The 19,671-nt window shown below is 38.9% G+C and overlaps 6 protein-coding genes across 7 annotated transcripts; 3 read left to right on the top strand and 3 right to left on the bottom strand.

Moving 5' to 3' along the window:
* The first annotated feature begins 1,476 nt into the window (after window positions 1-1,476).
* Window positions 1,477-3,665, top strand: LOC104769896 (putative acyl-activating enzyme 5, peroxisomal). Its single transcript, XM_087506145.1, has one exon. It carries the CDS (start codon window positions 1,884-1,886, stop codon window positions 3,531-3,533), a length of 1,650 nt encoding a protein of 549 aa, XP_087362271.1. The 5' UTR covers window positions 1,477-1,883; the 3' UTR covers window positions 3,534-3,665.
* Window positions 3,666-4,391: 726 nt separating this feature from the next.
* LOC104772289 (protein LEAD-SENSITIVE 1-like) lies at window positions 4,392-6,017 on the top strand. The gene is made up of 2 exons (XM_019242527.2): window positions 4,392-4,700; window positions 4,959-6,017. Exons 1-2 carry the CDS (start codon window positions 4,607-4,609, stop codon window positions 5,813-5,815), a joined length of 951 nt encoding a protein of 316 aa, XP_019098072.2. The 5' UTR covers window positions 4,392-4,606; the 3' UTR covers window positions 5,816-6,017.
* Window positions 6,018-6,326: 309 nt separating this feature from the next.
* Window positions 6,327-7,987, bottom strand: LOC104769895 (FRIGIDA-like protein 1). The gene is made up of 2 exons (XM_087504548.1): window positions 6,498-7,987; window positions 6,327-6,372 (listed from the first exon to the last, which is right to left on the bottom strand). Exon 1 carries the CDS (start codon window positions 7,921-7,923, stop codon window positions 6,511-6,513), a length of 1,413 nt encoding a protein of 470 aa, XP_087360674.1. The 5' UTR covers window positions 7,924-7,987; the 3' UTR covers window positions 6,327-6,372; window positions 6,498-6,510.
* Window positions 7,988-8,135: 148 nt separating this feature from the next.
* On the top strand, window positions 8,136-9,923 carry LOC147918534 (ubiquitin carboxyl-terminal hydrolase-like). Its single transcript, XM_087504549.1, has 4 exons — window positions 8,136-8,343; window positions 8,617-8,710; window positions 8,792-8,894; window positions 8,991-9,923. Exons 1-4 carry the CDS (start codon window positions 8,313-8,315, stop codon window positions 9,771-9,773), a joined length of 1,011 nt encoding a protein of 336 aa, XP_087360675.1. The 5' UTR covers window positions 8,136-8,312; the 3' UTR covers window positions 9,774-9,923.
* Window positions 9,924-14,562, bottom strand: LOC104769894 (conserved oligomeric Golgi complex subunit 1). 2 transcript variants are annotated; one of them, XR_015592611.1, is made up of 6 exons: window positions 11,997-14,469; window positions 11,508-11,699; window positions 11,029-11,274; window positions 10,700-10,879; window positions 10,422-10,590; window positions 9,924-10,336 (listed from the first exon to the last, which is right to left on the bottom strand). XR_015592611.1 is itself a non-coding variant. In XM_087504547.1 (6 exons), the coding sequence occupies exons 1-6, from the start codon at window positions 14,220-14,222 to the stop codon at window positions 10,184-10,186; spliced, it is 3,201 nt and encodes a 1,066-aa protein (XP_087360673.1). In that variant the 5' UTR covers window positions 14,223-14,562; the 3' UTR covers window positions 9,924-10,183. The 2 variants fall into 2 exon arrangements, 1 of the variants encoding a protein (XP_087360673.1); XM_087504547.1 differs by having other exon boundaries at window positions 11,029-11,309; window positions 11,997-14,562.
* Window positions 14,563-14,593: 31 nt separating this feature from the next.
* LOC104769892 (acetolactate synthase small subunit 2, chloroplastic) lies at window positions 14,594-18,646 on the bottom strand. Its single transcript, XM_010494210.3, has 13 exons — window positions 18,074-18,646; window positions 17,511-17,724; window positions 17,293-17,376; window positions 16,847-16,915; window positions 16,682-16,765; window positions 16,194-16,346; window positions 16,026-16,106; window positions 15,806-15,910; window positions 15,556-15,678; window positions 15,319-15,471; window positions 15,158-15,223; window positions 14,960-15,051; window positions 14,594-14,862 (listed from the first exon to the last, which is right to left on the bottom strand). Exons 1-12 carry the CDS (start codon window positions 18,295-18,297, stop codon window positions 14,968-14,970), a joined length of 1,440 nt encoding a protein of 479 aa, XP_010492512.2. The 5' UTR covers window positions 18,298-18,646; the 3' UTR covers window positions 14,594-14,862; window positions 14,960-14,967.
* Between the last annotated feature and the right edge of the window lie 1,025 nt (window positions 18,647-19,671).

Here is a 19,671-nt window from a genome sequence, read left to right as displayed (position 1 = left end):
CACTAGCCTGGAAAGTGTTTGGAATACCCTGACCTGCTGTTTCATATCCTGACTTAACCGTATATTTACCAGACTTTGTAAAATGCCACCCTAAAGAGTCTGCCATCGGCAGACTACTGAAGGGAATAGCCTCTATCAAAGCGACATCTGCCGAATCGAAATGTTCAAGAAGCCGATCCCGACGCCAAGAGTTCGTGTGATGATCCATAAATTTTACATTCATTCAAAAAATAAATAAAGTTAAGATAAATTAGAGAGACCAAATAATATGTTAAATTCCACATAGAAGTTAAGTACCCGCTATCTATAATAATTAAAAGTATAATATTATAAGAACATGTGTATGTGTATATAAGCGGGTACCAGTTTGCTGTAGAAACGAGGGATGCTTGCATCAAGAACAACGTCAAGATTAATCTTCATTTTGAAACCCATAATAGTTACCGTAGCCCACAATAGTCCATTGCCGGTGACTGGAATACACACACGCACCATTGAGTTGAACGGCTCCTCCTCCTCATTCGCCATTCTCCCTTTGTTCTTAGATGCTTTAGGAAGATTACACTTAAATGTGACTTTGAGTGACGATCAGCAAACAGAAAAAGTTGTGGTGCCAGGTAACAACATATTATAAAGGATCATAGCAATTAGCAAATTATATTTAAGTCTTAAACATTGGACTTAGTACTTTAGTACGTAGTTGTGTATGGTCACATCACATACGTCCACATTTATATGATGTGGTTGAAAGGGAAGATAATAAATTTCCAACTAACAGTGTAGCTATTTTTTTGAATTTATATCCAAAATATCTAGTTAGGGATTTGTATTGTGTGGGTTGTCCACTAGTGAGTAAAGTCCTTTGCGTCGCAATAAACAACGTCAGAGTCGGAAAAACATGTGTTTTGGGCCGGTTCATCGACGCATCACGAAAGCAGACATGGACTGCTGCTAGTATCTTTTTCTCGGTTATAAATTATTTAATATTGTCCATCGCAAAGCAGAAACTAGTATTTTATAGTATGGTCGCGTTAGTAGAATTAAATTCTTCAACCGGCTTTGTGGGTACGGTTAGTAAGACCTTATTTATCGGGGGTTCAAAGGAAGAGCTCTTAGTCTTTTGTTAAAAAAAAATTAATCAGAAATGAATAAAAATGGTAAGATCTCCCCTTATATAAGAGACTGAATCTTGGTTTAAGGGGCGATACGTGTCACCATTCAGTTGGTTGAAAGAATAATACAAAAAGGAAAAAAAAAACATTTCCCCTTCGATTTTTTTCTTTTTTCCTCTCTTTCTCTCTCGCTCTCGCGCTCTCTCTCTCGGTTGCGATTGAATCTGGATTCATGAGGATGCATGAGAGGCGATTTGAATTATGTTTCAGTGGCATAATAATATATCTGACTCTTGTGACTCTTGTTGTAATATGTATTAATGTTTTATTATGTTTTGTATATTTGAAAATTCATAAAAATGAAATATTTTTTTTTATTTTTATAAAATCTTAAATGTTTACACATTTATACCACTTCTATTCTATTTAAAATTTTAAAATTTTAAAAAACAATATTTTCAAAAATAAGAAACAATATTTTCAAAAATAAGAGATCCAAAATAAGAACCTACCAATAAAAGAGAAAATTTTATCTAAGAGATCATAGGTTCTTATATTCCAAACAGTACACAATTAATTCATAAAAAATTTAAGAACTCCCTTATATGAACCTCCCAATAAACTTGCTCTTAGAGCATCATGGTCACGTAATCTTGAACATCATGGCATGGAGACTCTTTAATTTGTTTTCTTCTATAGATAATAATAACCAGATACAATACAAGTGTACTGTATATTCTTTGATTACTCCCCACTGGAGAAGAGAAAGAGATGGAGGCAATGAAGCCATGTGCCGCTAACTCTCCGCCGTTGACGCCGTTAGGTTTCTTAGAGAGAGCCGCCATTGTGTACGGTGACTGTACCTCCATCGTTTACGGAAGCAACACCGTTTACACGTGGCGTGAAACTAACCTCCGTTGTCTCCGCGTCGCGTCCTCTCTGTCTTCACTCGGAATCGGAAGGTCCGACGTCGTCTCCGTCCTTTCTCCCAACACTCCGGCGATGTACGAGCTCCAGTTCGCTGTTCCCATGTCTGGTGCAATCCTCAACAACATCAACACGCGCCTCGACGCACGCACTGTCTCTGTTCTACTCACCCACTCTGGATCTAAGCTTCTCTTCGTCAACGTCTTCTCTCACGATCTAGCCGTCGAAGCTATCTCGATGATGACGACTGATCCGCCGATCCTAGTCTTCATCGCCGATAAAGAAGAGGAAGGAGGAGGTGCTGACGTGGCTGATGGTAACAAGTTCAGTTACACTTACGATGATCTTGTCGAGAGAGGTGATCCGGGTTTCAAATGGATCCGACCCGTAAGCGAATGGGATCCGATTGTGCTTAATTACACTTCCGGTACGACTTCGGCACCCAAAGGAGTGGTACACTGCCACAGGGGTATTTTCGTAATGTCAATAGATTCTCTAATCGATTGGACCGTACCGAAAAATCCGGTTTACTTATGGACTCTACCGATGTTTCATGCTAACGGTTGGTGTTATCCATGGGGAATCGCCGCCGTCGGAGGAACTAACGTCTGTTTGCGCAAGTTCGAAGCGCCGTTAACCTACCGTTTGATACGTGATCACAACGTCACGCACATGTGTGGAGCTCCCGTGGTGCTCCACATGTTGTCTGCGACTCAGCAATCTCATCAGCCGTTAAAACGTCCCGTCAACATTTTAACCGCCGGTGCTCCACCTCCAGCCGCCGTGCTCCTCCGCGCCGAGTCAATCGGTTTCGTTATCAGTCACGGTTACGGATTAACAGAAGCGGCCGGTGTAGTCGTTTCCTGCGTGTGGAAGCCACAGTGGAATCGTTTACCGGCGAGTGATCGAGCGAGGCTGAAGGCACGGCAAGGAGTGAGAACGGTCGGGTTTACTGAAATAGACGTGGTGGATCCTGAATCGGGTCGAAGCGTCGAGAGGAATGGAGAAACTATGGGAGAAATAGTGATGAAAGGAAGCTCGATCATGCTTGGTTACTTAAAAGATCCGATCGGAACAGAGAAAGCTCTGAGGGACGGGTGGTTTTACACCGGAGACGTTGGTGTGATTCACACGGATGGTTATTTAGAGATTAAGGATAGGTCGAAAGATATAATCATATCAGGAGGAGAGAATGTGAGTAGCGTGGAGGTTGAAGCGGTTTTGTATACGAATCCGGCGGTGAGTGAAGTGGCGGTGGTGGCGAGACCTGATGAGTTTTGGGGAGAGACGCCGTGTGCGTTTGTGAGTTTGAAGGAAGGGTTGAGTGTGGAACCAACGGAGGAGGAGTTGATAGAGTATTGTAGGAAGAAGATACCTAGGTTTATGGTTCCTAAAACGGTTTTGTTTAGGGATGAGTTGCCAAAGACTTCGACGGGGAAAGTTTCTAAGCTTGTGCTTAAGGAGATTGCTAAGAAGATGGGTGATGATGGATGAGACCATTTCTTAAACATCTTTCACCGTTCCACAAAATTACGAATCACGTACATTGATTCTAATATATTTATGGACAATGGTCAATGAATTTGTATTCCGTAATCCCTATAAATGTAACAAAACGGTTCTCCACTGCTTATCTGGACTAACTACATTGATGATATGCCCATTTGCTTTTTGTCAATTTGACAACACAATTGTAACGCAAAAATTACTGCAAGACAGATTGCTAAGACGATGGGTGATGGATGAGAAAATTGACATAAAAATTTCTTTAATTAATAAATTAAATTCGGGTTTTACTGTGCTTTGTGGGCTTTCAACTCAAAACTAATTAACAATAAATGGGGAAACTATAACCTTTTATATATTACTAAGTCCCTTCACATTTATCCGATGTGAGATATTTTACACTAACACAATAAAAAATTTATCTTTTCACCGTTGTAAAAATAGTACTACTAAAAAGAGATATTGGACTTTCTATTATTGGTGTGGCGATTAACGTATCTATAACCAAAAGACATGGTCAATGAATTTGTACACAATCTCTTTCGTAGTAGGTGAAAGCAACGTTTGTGACCAACTAAACTTGCTTAATCAAGAAGGAAACATACTGTACTATTAAATTATAACAGTAGTTTGTATTTTAATATTGATCCGTAGTGAACTAAATCACAACTCCAAAAATCAGTTGCCAAAAAAATAAAAATAAAGTTTTAATTCGGAGCGTGGTTTTAAAGTTGAAATTAAAAAGAAAAACAAAACAACCCTGAAAATAAGCGATATTTGCAAGATAACAGTCAGACTATTGAAAACTACTAAAACAAACACTATACGTCATTACGTTGAGCCTTTGAGGGGTGTTTTGTAAAGTATCCATAGTTTGGAGGTCAATTTACAAGCTTTTGTTAGTATGGAGAGATACAGTATTTGCAATTTTTCCCCCCAGTTTTAAATATGTACAAGTGGAGTGAACTAAGCCTTGAGGACCAAAGAAAAAAGCAGAGAATCATTAAAAAAAAAAAAAAAAAAAACCTAATCGTTAAGCAAAAATCAGATCTTGCGCGGCCATGGGACTACTGTCCAACCAAATCTCCAGAGATGATCTGAAAGCAGGAGATCACATCTACTCTTGGCGTAACGCTTATATCTACTCCCATCACGGTTCTCTTTCTCTCTCGCTCTCTCTATCTATGTATGTATATGTGAATCCAATACATTACATGCTCGTTCTTAGTTGACTTCTGGGGTTTATCAAAGGTTCAGTTTTTGGGTTTGTTTCATAACACAATTTCGTGGAAATGTGTGTTAGATTCGTTGCATTTTACAGCCTTTTTTTTCTGGGTTTATCAAAAGATTCCAAAGTTTGGGTTTTTTTGTAATGTTCATAAACACGATTGTACTCTGTTTGCAATATCGTAGGAATCTATGTAGGCGATGAGAAAGTGATACATTTCACTCGTGGAGGTGGTCTCGAAACCGGAACAGGGACTTTCCTGGACAATTTCATCACTAGCTCAGTTCCGAATCATGGAGGAGGCAACAACCCTTGTCCTAAGTGTGGAGATCAATCCAAACTCGACGGTGTAATCTCTTCTTGCCTTGATTGCTTTCTCGCCGGAGGAAACCTTTATCTCTTCGAGTACGGTGTCTCTCCAGCTTTCTTTATCGCAAAGCAACGAGGAGGTACTTGCACGACTGCAACTTCAGATCCTTGTGATGACGTCGTTTCCCGTGCTGAGTTCCTCTTATTGCGAAACCGGTTTGGTGCTTACAACCTGTTTGAGAACAATTGTGAAGATTTTGCTACTTATTGCAAAACTGGTTTGGTTGTCATGTCAAAGATCAAGCTTGGAAGTAGTGGTCAAGCCAATTCCGCGTATGTAGCAGGCGATGCTGTTTCTTGGGCGATTGGTCTTATTGGGATGGTGAAGTCTGGTAGAACAGCTTCGGTGGTTTCTTCAACACTTGGATATGCAGTTACAGGTTTTGGTGGTGTGGTGTTGGTAGGGACTGTAGGATATGGTAAGTACTGTTTTGATCGCCTGCGTTCCGATATTGGTATGAGATCCGATGCTACTAAGGTTCCTGTGGAAAGACTCGTTTCCATCATTGAAATCATGGAAGGCAGATCTACTCAAGTCATGGAAGGCAAATCTATTGAAGTCATGGAAGGCAGATCTATTGAAGTCATGGAAGGCAAATCTACTGAAGTCATGGATGGCAGACCTATTGAAGTCATGGAAAGCAGCTTGGAGGACAACAAGAAGTCTAGTTAGTTATCATTATGAATGTTTGATGACTAACAACAGTTGAGTAAGAGGGAGGATCGTGCTTTCTCTGCCTTGTTTGTATTGTGAAAACTGTATTTTAACTATTATTAGTCAAGTGGAAAAATACAGTTTGATAACATGATTTTTCCAAGAACTGTACTCTTGTAGACTCAGATAAAATTGAATTCCAACCAAAATTATCTCGGTACTCTGCCATTCTTTGGTTTATGATGCTTCTTCGGAGGATAGATGAAAACGATTGCAATACTATGATTTGTGAGCAAAATGCCAAAATCCATTTCACATGCGATCCATTTCAAGAGCTCTTGTTTCAAACTACATTGCTAATGCCCATGTCCTATTTGTCACATTGCCTACACGAACAAATTTGGTTTTGCTTAAAAGTTGCATCTTTTATAATACCAGGTTTTGCCTAAAAAAACTTACCAGAATGGAGCTTCTAGCCTATAAATCTATGGCATATGCATCTGACAGGAATTACGCTTGCTCCAAGGACTTTTCTTAATCTTCTGTTTCCAAAACCTTCTTAGTGCTACAAAGAGCTGTTGATTTTTTTGTTTCAGTTTCATTACACAAAAAAGAAAATCCTAAATTTACACCAGACAACTCCAGAGTCAGACTATAATCTACAACTATGCATTTTGCACTGAGGAGATTAAGATCTTACGGTCGAGATGCTGCTACTGAGAATAATAAGGTGGGTGGTATCCAGGCGGCAACACAAATCCAGTTTGTTGAGTATAGTAAAGAGATTGAGGAGTTGCAGCTGAACCAAAGTGCCCAGCTAATGGGTTCACAACAACACCAGTAAATGCTGGGGTCATAAGACCATAAGAATTTAACTGTAAGCCACGATGACTATGCTCAGGCGGCATAAGAAGAGCTTCTGGTCTAGAAAGTAGCTGCTGACTCGTAACTGGAACTTGTGTCACATTGCAGTCTCGATCCCGCTTTTTCCCCTTTTGCTGTGACTCTTTCTGGGGAGTATTAGTGGTGTTGCGTTTCCTCAGTGCCTTGCATTTCTCCAGCTCCTCTACACGCTCCTCAACTTTCTCCTGAGTAAACTCGGATTCAAGGTTTTGATCTTTGATGATTTTGATCGCTGATTTCAATGCACTGACTTCTTTATCGATGGCTTCGTTCTGTGACTTCAGAGAGTAGTTATCTTCCTTACAAACTTTACGAGCAGCTTCTCTCGAATCCTTAATGTGAGCTTTCAAAACAGTGATTGGTTCGAATTCATCAGTCATCCCACACTCATACATGAATCTAACTGCAAAGATTGGTTTACCAGAATCCAAGAGCTTCTTGATTAGTAATCCAACTCTTTCGCTACCTAAATCAATCTTGTTACACACCGTAGTAGCTTGCTTGTATTTAGCGATCATGAAAACGTAATCAGAAAGCACCTCAGAGTCAAACTCAGATCCTAATTCGAAAGCTGCGACTAAATGCAAAAACACTAACGCCTCGAAAGGCTTTGAACCTATCTTCGTTTTCAAATCGTAAGCCAGTTTCTTAGCTCTCTTTCTCGTATCAACCGTGATACTCGCATTGATCTCAATCAAAGCTTCCATTAACAAAACCAAAACTCTCCTTACATCGAATGGTTTCCCCGATGACGACGATGGAGTGTGGTTCTGCTTCGAACCTTCGATCGCGTCGAGCACCATTGACGCCGGATTCGGAGAGTAGCGAATCGCAGCAGAAGCCTCGAGGTTCATAGGCGCATCATCATCCCAACGACGGATCAAATACTTTGTCAAACCAATTCCGTCATTATTCTCACACAACGTTCTCAACTCCGGCTCAACAACGGGTTGATGATCCTCCGGAGATGTCTCTGGATCAGAAGTTTCGAGTCTAGACGAATCATCTTTCACAGGAGATGCTGATTGGAGGAGGCGGAATCGGTTAGAGAGGGAGGATTGGAGAGAGGAGAAGTGGGAGTCGATCTCAGACCAGGAAAGAGAGAAAGACGGTGAAAGGAGAGATCGATGAGCTTGAAGATCGTCGAAAGCTTTCTTTAACTGTTCCTTCTTCTCATCAATCTGATTTATCGCGGCGGAGATAGTCTCAGTCGCCGTCGTCATTGTTTGAACCCTAAGATTTTCTTTCTATGGCTTTCTCCGGCGATTATACGATCTATAAGCCACAAAGGAGTTGTTAACATGATCGGTTCAGTTCGGTATTACTTTAATAAAATTAGAACCGATTTGTTGTTTTTCCAACTTGATCTTGTTCGGTTTATATCGGTTATGTAAAATTTTAAATGGGTATATACGGTTCGATTCGGTTTAGAAGCGATCTTTATTAATTAAGACAAAAACGAGACCACAACAGTGTGTATAGTCTCTTTTGAGTCCATCAGCAGCGACCGTGAAGACGATGAAGTCGAAGGGAGGAGATTAGCGAATTTGAGAGAGAAACCCTAATCTTTTAGTTCAGTCCCATTTTCACCGGCGCGAGCCATAGTTGAATCATGTCTTGGTTTCCTGTAGAATCTGATCCTGGTATATTTTTCTCTCCTCTCCAATTTGGGGTTTTATTTTTGTCGTTCGTGAAATCCATTTTGATAAATGTTCATAATATTGAAATTGGATTAATAAAGGTGATGGTTTCGGAAACAAAGCTCGGGTATTGTTGATTGATTGTGATTATTATGGAGCTCTAAAAGGGTAGATAATGTTTTGGTTTTAAGCAACATTAGAGAACACAACAATGTTGCTTAGTGTGTGTGTGTGGTTGTTCTTAATGTTCTTTCATTTCCCGTATTATATGTTTAGGTGTGTTCACTGAGATTATACAACAAATGCAAGTGAAAGGTGTGCAGGTTGAGGAATTGTATTCTTTGGACATTAACTCTCTTGATGAAATAAGGTAGATCCACTAATTACTCTTTCATCTTTCTTGTTTCGAAAATATGTATTTGTAACTCATACAACTGAGGTTCACTTGCAGACCTGTATATGGATTGATATTGCTTTACAAGTGGCGTCCAGAGGAAAAGGATAGTCGTGTTGTCATCATGGAACCAAACCCGAATTTCTTCTTTGCAAGCCAGGTCACTCACTCACTGTCGTCACATTAGATTTTCTGACTCATGGGAGAATTATTATAATCCTAATTTGCAAATCATATAACTTTGCGTCTTCTGCAGATAATCAACAATGCTTGTGCCACCCAAGCGATGTTATCGGTTCTCTTGAACTCTTCGAGTATTGATATTGGCTCAGAACTATCAGAGCTGAAAAGATTCGCCAAAGAATTTCCACCTGAACTGAAAGGTTTAGCCATCAACAACAATGAGGCGATACGTGCAGCTCACAACACATTTGCCAGGCCCGACCCAACTTCCACCATGGAAGAAGATGAATTAGCTGCTGCGAAAAATGTAGAAGAAGATGATGATGTGTATCATTACATCAGCTACTTACCTGTCGATGGTATCTTATATGAGCTCGATGGTCTTAAAGAAGGACCCATTAGTCTTGGACAGTGTCTTGGTGAGCCAGAAGGAATCGAGTGGCTCAGAATGGTCCAACCTGTGGTACAAGAGCGGATTGATCGGTACTCGCAGAATGAGATTCGGTTTAGTCTCTTAGCTGTAGTTAAGAACAGGAAAGAGCTGTATGTAGCTGAACTGAAAGAGTATCAAAGAGAGCGAGAGAGGATTCTGCAGCAGTTAGGTGGTTTGCAAGCTGATAAATACGCTGAGAAAAGCAGTTATGAGGCTCTCGATAGATCTCTTTCGGAAGTCAATACCGGGATAGAGACTGTTTCGCAGAAGATTGTAATGGAGGAGGAGAAGTCTAAGAACTGGAAGAAAGAGAACATGAGAAGAAAACACAACTATGTCCCTTTCCTCTTCAATTTCCTCAAGATTCTTGCTGACAAGAAGAAGCTGAAACCTCTCATTGATAAGGCTAACCGTGATCCCTAATTTGCTTTGGTTAACTTGATGGAGATCAGATGTATTAGCGATCTGAATACCTCTTGAGGATTTTGTTGATGGAAATCAGATGGTTATATATGTAGCAAAACTTTAACTAATTTCTCTGGTCACTCAATGTGCAAGGCTTTGTTCTGAGGATTTTGCTGAACCAAATCTTTTTTTACTTAATTACATGTTCCTTATAAAAGAAGCATATAAGAAACAATCAATCAAAACCCTATTACAAAACATGTTCTCTTCGTTTTTTGTAAAACTTGTATAGCAAAGAAGATATCTCTAGTCTTAAGGTTCATATCTCAAATCAGCTTCCTTCGTATCTTCTGTATGAATCATAAACCGACCGCAGAAATTCGGGTTGAAAACGACGGTTTAGTCTCAAAACTGGTGAATAATCATCATCACTCGGATCTGGTGTTTGTGAAAGAAGAGAGTAAACCGGCAGCTTGAGCCGGTAGTATATCGCCAAATGTTGACATAGCGGCTGCTGATCTGTCCTTGAATATTCCCACTTGTCCATCAGTTAATATTGATCCCAGCTTGAATGTGCTTCCCTGAAAAACAATTTGTACATGGTCTAAGATACTAAACCAGATTACAACATTGTAGCCATTAGTTAACCAAACACCAAACCCTTACCTGCATGAAAGACTTGAAAGCCCCGCCGAAATTGGAATCTTCTTCCAAATCACTTGTTTGAGATTGCTCCATGTTTGTAAATGCCTTCCATGAGTTTCTTGACGAAGCATCATTTGATGTAACAGGAACAGAGACCTTATTTGTACTTCTAGAAGACAGAGCTGGAGCGCTGCATTGACACGACACGATACGAAGACTTCTGATATCAGAAACTAGTTTTCCCAAATTTTACAAAGCCTACAAACAATGTTATTAGATGTAGAAGACGAAAATCTAACCTTATGGGAAGGTATTTGAAGCGAGGAACTGTGGAACATGGCATGATATTTGATTCTGAATTAGTTGGTAGTTTCTGCGCAGTATCTGTGTACATTCGGTTTAGTTGCACAAAGAAACCAAAGAGTACAGCATGGCGTAGGTAGGATTGTTTTTCGTTCTCCCAAAGATAAGGCTCGTACCTTTTTAGATATTCAAAAGACTAGAATCAGAGAGTGACTGAGACAGTAAACAACAAGACGATATTCCCAGGCCAGGAGCTTCTTAAAACAGCCAATATAGTAAAGATAAATATATGACATAAGTAAATATTAGGGATAAGATTTCTTACGTGAACCAGTCTATGGGATCCAACTTTTCGGTTAGTTGGGAGGTCACTCCATCAATTCGACCTCTATTGACTGACTTTGTTTTCTGTTGGTCCTGCTTTCGCCTGTAAGCCGATCTAGTGATTGTGCTCTTTGGTGTCTCCACATTGGTACTTGTATCACTCCCAGAAAGAACGTCAGATGCAAATCTCAAATCCAGCAAAATTTGTAAAACTCCTTTCTCTGAAATTTGGGGTTTGTTGGCCTCCCTGGCAGATAAGAAATCCTCATAAATAATGGTGATCTGCATTGTACAATGGAAGGTTTAAAAATTATTCTTATAGGTAATCACTAGCTTGGCTTTGTTTACCGATGAAACAAAATCTATCAAACAGCTATGAACATTTTGAAGAGAAAACCTTTTCTTGCCAGTAATATCTCTGTCGTAAATGGAAAAAAAAAAAAAAATAAATAAAAAAAAAAGTAATCATAGACGACGCACCTTCTCCAACAGGCTTGAAGCAAATTTTTGCAAAATTGACTTATCCAGTACGTGACCTCCTATTCGATGAATTTCTTCTGATGCCCGACAAAGAAATGAAATCATATAGAGCGAAGGCAAGGATGGAAGTGATATCTTCAACTCAGACTGACTCTCGTCCTGCTCTTCCTTCACTATTGTCTCCTCCCATCCCTATATCATTCTTAAAAGATGAGCAAAGACACTACAAAATTAACCTTGCATATGACTATTGAAATGCTAGGAAGTATAAACTTTTGAAATGCAGGAGGAAGTATAAACTATTGCATTACAACTTCAAAGAATCAGAATAGTTCAGAACTATTTCCACCAAAAACAAAGAATTTGAACATAGGACATAAGCAAACTAACTACCTCTGTCGATTGTGTCAGCTCTTTCTAAATCGATCCACAAGAGACAGCTAAGCAGAATGAATTAAAAGACAAAGGATAAAGATCATTTGTAGTTACCCTTAAAGGAGTTGTAGCAGACAATCCATCGTCACTCCTAAGATCACGCAAGAGAATAGCTGAAAGCTCATCAGATAACCACTGTATCCACAATGTATGAGCCTTGATGCACAGATCTCGCATTGTTTTATTAAGCTCTTCAAATTTTGGACTTGTCTTCTCTTCCGCTCCCAGTAATGCAGCAACAGCTAATGAAGTCTGCCTTCTAAGATCGGTATGCAATTGCTTTCCAGGGCTGTCAGCAGTGACTGTAGTATTCGAGCCAAATCTTGGTTGCTTCAACAAGGATGACAACTTATCAGAAACTGCAGTCATAGTTTCTCTACACCACAATCTTGGAGAACCAAGAATCAACGGAACATGTTTTGAGTGGTTCAACAATGCAAACAAAAGGCGTCCCATAAATAGTGATTTCTCAATTATTATAGGAGGTGGAATTGCTTCACTGTCCTTGTTTTCTTTCTTTGCGGCAGCACAGAGAAATTCAAGTTCTTTATCTACATCTGCAAGAAGTGCTGAAACACTGTCATAACACTTATTCTGCACGTATGGGGCAAGATCCTTTAACCTTGGACCTGCCTTTTCTGACTCGAAGAAGCTTAGGAGGTCTTCCAAAACACTCTTGCAGCGCCTATCAACTGCATCTCTCATTTGGCTAACTTCAGGACCAAAGTACGCAGTTAGACAACTTTGGAAGTCGCTTTCTTCGGGGGATGACTTATTTCCGGAAATAAGACCAACTTTCTTTGCATTAGGCTCAATGAACCAGACACCACCACCTGTAGAAGGTCTGTTTAAGTATGCTTGGAAGTTGATCTTCTCACCAGTAATCTCGCTATAAGCATGAACTGAATCTGCTACATTGACGGCTTTAGCCAAATCCTCAAATCTGGAGTCGATAATAGATTTCATTCTTTCCACAAAGGCCTTCTCAAATATTTCATCCCATAGGTTCAAATCATCCGCCAGAACAAGCTCTCGGATTCTATTCCAAGGCAGCTCTACCTCAGACCCGAAAACACTTTTAAGCCAATCCAAACTACCCCTCAAGACATCTTTGCTATCCATGGTCTCCCTTATCAATTTTTCGGCTGATCCAAGCTCTGCGCCAGTAACTATAGCTTCAATCAAATGCTTCCCACTAACCTTACCGACAATCTGTCCACCGCATTCCCTCAACCAAGTCAGACAAGCCTTAGAAACGTCATTTTTATCAAGGATGACCATGACGGATTCCAACTTATCTCTGAAGGATTTCCACAACCCAACCTCCTCCTCTGGATTCGGAATTCCACCAAACAGTTGAGAAGCTGGAGGGGTACTCAAGATTGTTTTATAAAATAGAGGCATATCAGTCAAGGCTTGCAAGAAGAGTTCCCCAACTTGTCCAACTGTAACCTGAATCACACTTAACACATCACAAAACACTGAAACGACCTCACCAGCATCCTCACCAGTACAAGCATTCAACTTTTGCAAAATCCAAGTCTTCCTCGAGTCTAGAAACAACTCAAGCACTTGCTCCGGATCAAGCTCATCAACCACCGAAACGGCAGTTAAGGCGTCGACATAAGCTCCCAATCCTAAACCTGGATCCAGAAGCCGCTCATGACTTCTCTGCGAAATCTGAGCCTTAAAACTCTCTACTATCTGCCATTGGTGTTCTAACAGTGGAAAATTCGCTAACAGCTTACTCTGATCTACCTCAGGTGCATCACCACCGCCACATCCCTCCAACTTAACCAGTCTCTGCTGCACATGCTGAGCACGCATGTACCTCCCAGCAGCTTCTAGAAACATCGACTCATCAAGGCATCCCCAAATATTCTCAGGCGTATCAACCAGATACTTAACACGACAAGCGATCCCATAGACATTGACTCGGAATGGGTTGGGGCTAGCGAGCTTAGGAGTTTCCGCAACAGAAGAAGATGAAAGCGATCGAATGTTACCGTGGATCGAAGATATATTGGTTGAGATCGACTCACATAGCGACTTCATATGCACAATCGAGTCAGCTGAGTCGATTAGATCACGGTACCTAGTCCCAACAAGTTGCCGAAGCTCCTCTTTCTTATCCTCGATGTTCTTCCTAGTTGCCGACTCCACATTTCTAATCTCTGACATTGGCTTCGTACGAAATAGAGACTCAGCATCTCGTTGTCCACCTCCGCTACTGCCGGCGGCGGGACGGTATTCTCCGGTGGAAGCTGATGACATTCTCATGGTTTCTCGAGCGTGCCTCTTCGTGTTTGTTCTTTCGAGTAGTCAATACATCATAGCTTCCACTCTACTGAAGAAGAAGAGAGACAACAACACAGATCTGATCTCGGATCTGGGAAAGCTTTGCCTCAGATTCACAAGTAGAATCCCCTCTGAACGAATTAAGATCTATTTTTTTTAGTTTCTGCCATTGTTGCGATGAAAGACGACGAGAAATTAAACGTTTACTGAATATTACAACTTTGCCCCTGTTTTTTGGTTCGCAAGAGAAGGACTCTAATCAAAATCAAACCGGTCCGGTACAGTTATAAATTAATTGGTTCAATTAAAGATCGATGGTTATGCAAAACATGTCTCCCACAATTCGATTAATATTTTTCCCCTTACCAACCAAGTTTTATACAAGTCTTTGAAAGCTACAACACATATAACTGGACAATCTAGAAATAGTGGTTTTACATTTGAGAAAAGCATTCAAAGCTAAGAAACAAACATGCTTATTATTTATTTAGTTCTCTAAATAAGTCCTCCTATAACAACATCAAACGCCATGACTCCTGGAGGAAGCAATCAGTCACAGATGCTGAAACAAGATGCAGTCCTCGACTAGTCTACACGAACGGTGAAGCTTGTGGCAAGTCCTCTACACAAGAAGATCCATTGATATATAACTTAGATGGTGATGCAAAACGACAACAATGCATGATGCATCTTTGACTGTTAAAGAGATTACTACTCACCTTTGGAACTACAAAGGAAGAGAGAATCCACGAAGATAAGTCGAATCCACTCCAGATTCTCTTACCAATGCCACTCTTCCTGTCCGAGCCACCTTCCATTTGTAGAAAACACAAACCATAAGAATCGCCAAATCAAGTTTCAAACGCAGAAGCGATTGTGTCTGTGAAGAGATGAGAGAAGAAGCTTTGTTTAGTTACCTCACAGATTCCATAGACCTCTAACTGCGTTTGTAGTGCAGCCATTTTTCTGAGATCCCCCGCAACCTGCAAATCGATGATTACATCAGCTACTAGATCAGAAAATTCAGAAAGGTTTCAGCTCTTTCTTGTAATTTTTTAGGGAGATATGATATTAGCACCTCAAGGGTGATAGTATGATCAGAGACATCAATGGCCTTAGCACGGAAAACTTGAGCAATATCTAGAATATCTCTCCTTGTAGAAGTTTGAGCTGCTACTTTGATGAGCATCAGTTCTCGCTCCGCAAATGGCATGTGGGTAATATTATGGACCTAGAAAACGCAATCAAAGGGAAACGTTACTAGACCCATAAAATGAACACCCAACTATACTATGGTTTTGAACCATTTGCTCACCTCGTGAAGATCAATCAACTTCTGAAGCTGCCTAACCAATTTGTCTATATGATCATCAGTTCCGGGGATAACTGTCGTAATCCGAGATAAGCCTTCTTTCTCAGCAGGACCAACAGCTAGACTCTAGAGCAATAAAAAATGATAACTTTCAAATACTCTTGGCAGAAAAGAGGAGAGCAAGTAAGTATTCACATAACTAAAAGCAAGTATGTATTCACATAACTAAAAGCAAGCATATGTGTATAATAACCTGGATGTTATAACCCCTCCTAGAGATAGCGCCGGTTATTAGATTAAGAACTCCCGGTGAGTTCGCTACAAGTATAGATAACGTGTGGGACCGGTTTCCACTCGACTGCAATAAGTCAAAACAGTTTTATCTTTCATTTTGACATCCAGTTTCTCAGAATGTTCTGGATCAACAAGAAAATTATATAAAACGAATGCAGTAACCAAGAAATATATCTTACATCTTCTTCGTATACCATCCCCCAATGAGCGTCAAGGACCGGTTTGAAATTTTCATAGGGTTCCACTGGATAAACGTCACCCTAAAACAAAGTATTAGCTGATCTTGATCAATCCACTGGCGCTTAGATATGTACAGAGAGAAATAAATTAGCTAATTTATCCTATACCCCCGATGATGCATTGCCATTTCCAGTCATTGCTAGCTTTGTTTTCTCTGTAACAGTCTCATGAGGCGGTTGCTTCAAATGAAGTGAGCATGATGCCGCTGAAAATCTCCAAAACGGAGCGGTTTCTCCCATCTTTTCCCGTCTCAGAGCAATCTAGAGGTTAACAGTATACGACAACAGTTAGGAATATAAACGAATGAGACATTGGCTCTGAACGTTAGAGTATCCTGAGACTTACCAAAGGAACTTCCGAGTGTTCTATGTGTGACATAATAGACAAAATAAATAAATAAAGGCTACAAGTGGCTACAAGTATGATACATGTGAGTCCAACCGTTCAAACAAACTTTTCCAAGACATATGTATATGTAGACATTTAGTGCCAAATGTTGTTGACAATTAAGAAGGAATAGAGCAAATAGTGGATGCTGTTGACAATTAAGAAGGAATGGGGAAAATAGTGGTTGCTTTTGACATTGAAAGATTACCTTCCCTGTTCTCGCGATTTCTTTTATTCCAAACTTCTCTAAGTTTCTCTCAAGTGCAACCATTTTTCCTGGGTCTCCAGTTACCTAAGAAATGAAAAATTGAACTTATTAGAACCATATTGAGCATATGATCTAAGTACCTCTAAAATGAAGAAAAGGTCTTACCTCAATCGTTAGAGAGTGCTCCGAGGTATCCACGATTTTTGCTCTGAAGATATCCACCAACCACATGATCTGTAGTACATGGAAATTTCATTAGAAACCTTTTTATAACATAGCCTGATCTACATCCTTGAGATTTGGCGAAACTTCTTAATCATAAAAAGAAATCTCCTTATTGTGACTCCATTCAAAACATGGAAGGAAACCTCTTCTCATCTATATCCTTGTGATTTTAATGTGATGTGACTAATCATCAGAGAATGAAGACTCTTTACCATGACTCAATTAATCATAAAGAATAAAAGCTTCCTTTCATCCATCTCCTTAACGTTTTTCAATGTGACTGCATTAATATAGTACCCAAGAAAACCAACTTTGACCATCCACCCAAATTTTAGAATTAAGTTCGAGTTCGAGTGTAGTTCCTTCTTGCAAAAAGTATTCTTTACCTCTGAACGGGTGCTTGGATCAGCATTAAGTTTAATGAGCATTAGTTCACGTTCTACATGCGGCTCCTTGGAGAGATCTTCCACCTGAGCAAACCATAATGAGTGCAAGATTAGAGTCATAAAAAACTATTTACATCTCCTGTTGCGTGCCTAAGATCAAAGAAACTGTTAACCAAAAGCAAAAAATAATAAAGTTAAAGAGAGAACAACATGAAAACCTTGATGACATTGACGATTTTGTTAAGCTGTTCTACAACTTGTTGCAGGACTTTGTCTGTCCCAAGAACAACTATAGTAAACAAAGCCTTGTCTTCATTCAACCCCACGGCAAGGGACTCAATATTATATCCTCTCCTAGCAAACACTCCAGCTATCCTGTTTATTATACCGCTCTCATCACCCACAAACACCGAGATGGTATGTCTCCTTACTCTGAAAAGAAAAATTCATACAATTCAAAGTCATGATTAAGAAAAAAACTATCTGATCAAACATTTAGCGGTAAAGAATCTTCTTTGATGTTGACCAAACATTTTCAATTCCAAATACTGGAAAAAGGGAAGATCTACACTATTACTCATAAAACAAAGCTTGAAACTTTTAGTGACCAACATTGCTGTTCAAGCCATACCAAAAGAAACTGAAGACCAGAACACTAACAAACAACAATTTAATCAATTGTAGAAATTGGAGAGGGAGGAAGAGAAAAGACTAATTTTTTTATCTAAACCAAATTCACGCCATCAACAAAAAGCTTTTGTCACTTATGACTGAAACGAACCTATCACAAGCTCTGGGAGATATAGACTGAGCAGTGGTGATGGCTTTATCAGTTGAAGCAGAGGATAGAACAGTGGCATTCCTCATCTTTCTCCCATCGATGATCTGAGTTACTTTGACTGAGTTGGGGGATTTTGGTGGAAAGCCATAAACTTTGTTCTGGTTCTGGAAGTGAACATGAGATGGGTACAATGAAGCAGCCGTAGCCGTCGCCGCCGTCGCCATTGCTGGGGGAGAGTAAGAGTGCTGGAGGCGGAAAACAGGGAGAAAGAAGAGAGAAAGAAAGTGTGGAACTTTGGGTGTAAAAAAAAAAAGGGCACCTTTGGTTGGCTGCGAGTGGAGAAGATCTTGTTGTGTAGGACAAAAATATTTAAACGTTTTTTAATGTTTAATATTTACTAGACATTGTTTTTTTTGTTTTTTTTTCGTTTACACGTATTTGCTAAAATATCTCATTTGGTAAGGCTTTGTTTATGCAGCTTGTGTATGTTTAAAGTCTTTGTTTTACTGACAAAAAAATAATCGGATACAATTCCTATTTTGGAAATCTGGTCTTTTGAAAAATAATTATACTAAAAAAGTAGGATTAAGAGCAACTGAATGGTCTTTTATTTTTGGCAGCAACAAGTTGTGTCTTGTATACCTACTTATGCCACCATCACACATAGTTTACATGAATCATAATTACTCATATAGTCATATCTATACTAGTATTTTTGCAGCAATTTTTGCTCAAAAATACTTTTTGAAAAGTTTTTACATTTAATGCATTGACTTTAATATTAGTTACCAAAACTTCAAAATTAATTATAGGTAAGATTTAAAAAAATAAAGAAATCTTTCTACCTCATTTAAACATAAATATATGATTCCCTTTCATTTTTTATTTGAATTTATATTTAAATTATTTTGAATTATTCTATAATACATTTAGTTATAAAAAATTGTGATTTTTTCCTGCATATGATGTAATACAAAAATTTAAAAATGGACATATATTACTCAATAGATGAATAAAAAATACGGGTACAATATCCACCATCGTCTAAAAAATTGGGCAATGGTTCAGAGTCATACTATAAAAGAGACCAAAATGATTTCGAATACAAATGAGTAGAAACCTTGATTTATCAGGCATTCAAACTTTAAAAACTTTTATTTGGTTTATTCCGGTTCTTTATTTTACAGATTTTTAAAAGGTTAAATATGAAAATATTTAAAACTTTTAAAAAGTTAAATATGATAAATATTATAAATATTAAATATTAAAAATTAAAAATAAATATTAAAAATTAAGATGATATAATGTGAGTTAAAATATCTCGGGACGGGGTTATATAGCGGGACGGGTTTTATCGATATTTATATAAATTAAAAAAATATCATTAATTCGGTGTTAGGATAAAACATCATTTCATTATTTTGTTAACATTGTAAGTATTAGAGAATATACATATCTAATTAAATTGATTAAATAAATCTTATGTAAAAAATAAATTCTATTGAGGTATTATATGGTTTATTTAACAATTATTATATAATTATAGCATATTTAACCAACAAATAAAACTTATAATTTAAATATTTTAGTTATAAATA

This window comes from Camelina sativa, chromosome 20, assembly GCF_030686135.1.
Source record: "Camelina sativa cultivar CO46 ecotype springtype chromosome 20, ASM3068613v1".
Lineage (NCBI taxonomy): Eukaryota > Viridiplantae > Streptophyta > Magnoliopsida > Brassicales > Brassicaceae > Camelina > Camelina sativa.
This window is presented reverse-complemented; position numbering and strand designations above follow the sequence as displayed.

Coding starts and splice junctions, on each gene's coding strand:
- LOC104769896 (XM_087506145.1), top strand. CDS start 1,884: ATGGAGGCAATGAAGCCATGTGCCGCTAACTCTCCGCCGTTGACGCCG.
- LOC104772289 (XM_019242527.2), top strand. CDS start 4,607: ATGGGACTACTGTCCAACCAAATCTCCAGAGATGATCTGAAAGCAGGA. Junction 4,701..4,958: donor TTATATCTACTCCCATCACG/GTTCTCTTTCTC, acceptor GCAATATCGTAG/GAATCTATGTAGGCGATGAG.
- LOC104769894 (XM_087504547.1), bottom strand. CDS start 14,222: ATGAGAATGTCATCAGCTTCCACCGGAGAATACCGTCCCGCCGCCGGC. Junction 11,310..11,507: donor CTTCAAGCCTGTTGGAGAAG/GTGCGTCGTCTA, acceptor TGTACAATGCAG/ATCACCATTATTTATGAGGA. Junction 10,880..11,028: donor GATCCCATAGACTGGTTCAC/GTAAGAAATCTT, acceptor ATATCTAAAAAG/GTACGAGCCTTATCTTTGGG.
- LOC147918534 (XM_087504549.1), top strand. CDS start 8,313: ATGTCTTGGTTTCCTGTAGAATCTGATCCTG. Junction 8,344..8,616: donor TCCTGTAGAATCTGATCCTG/GTATATTTTTCT, acceptor TTATATGTTTAG/GTGTGTTCACTGAGATTATA. Junction 8,711..8,791: donor AACTCTCTTGATGAAATAAG/GTAGATCCACTA, acceptor GTTCACTTGCAG/ACCTGTATATGGATTGATAT.
- LOC104769895 (XM_087504548.1), bottom strand. CDS start 7,923: ATGACGACGGCGACTGAGACTATCTCCGCCGCGATAAATCAGATTGAT.
- LOC104769892 (XM_010494210.3), bottom strand. CDS start 18,297: ATGGCGACGGCGGCGACGGCTACGGCTGCTTCATTGTACCCATCTCAT. Junction 16,916..17,292: donor ATCCAAGCACCCGTTCAGAG/GTAAAGAATACT, acceptor CATGTACTACAG/ATCATGTGGTTGGTGGATAT. Junction 15,679..15,805: donor GGAGGGGTTATAACATCCAG/GTTATTATACAC, acceptor TTATTGCTCTAG/AGTCTAGCTGTTGGTCCTGC.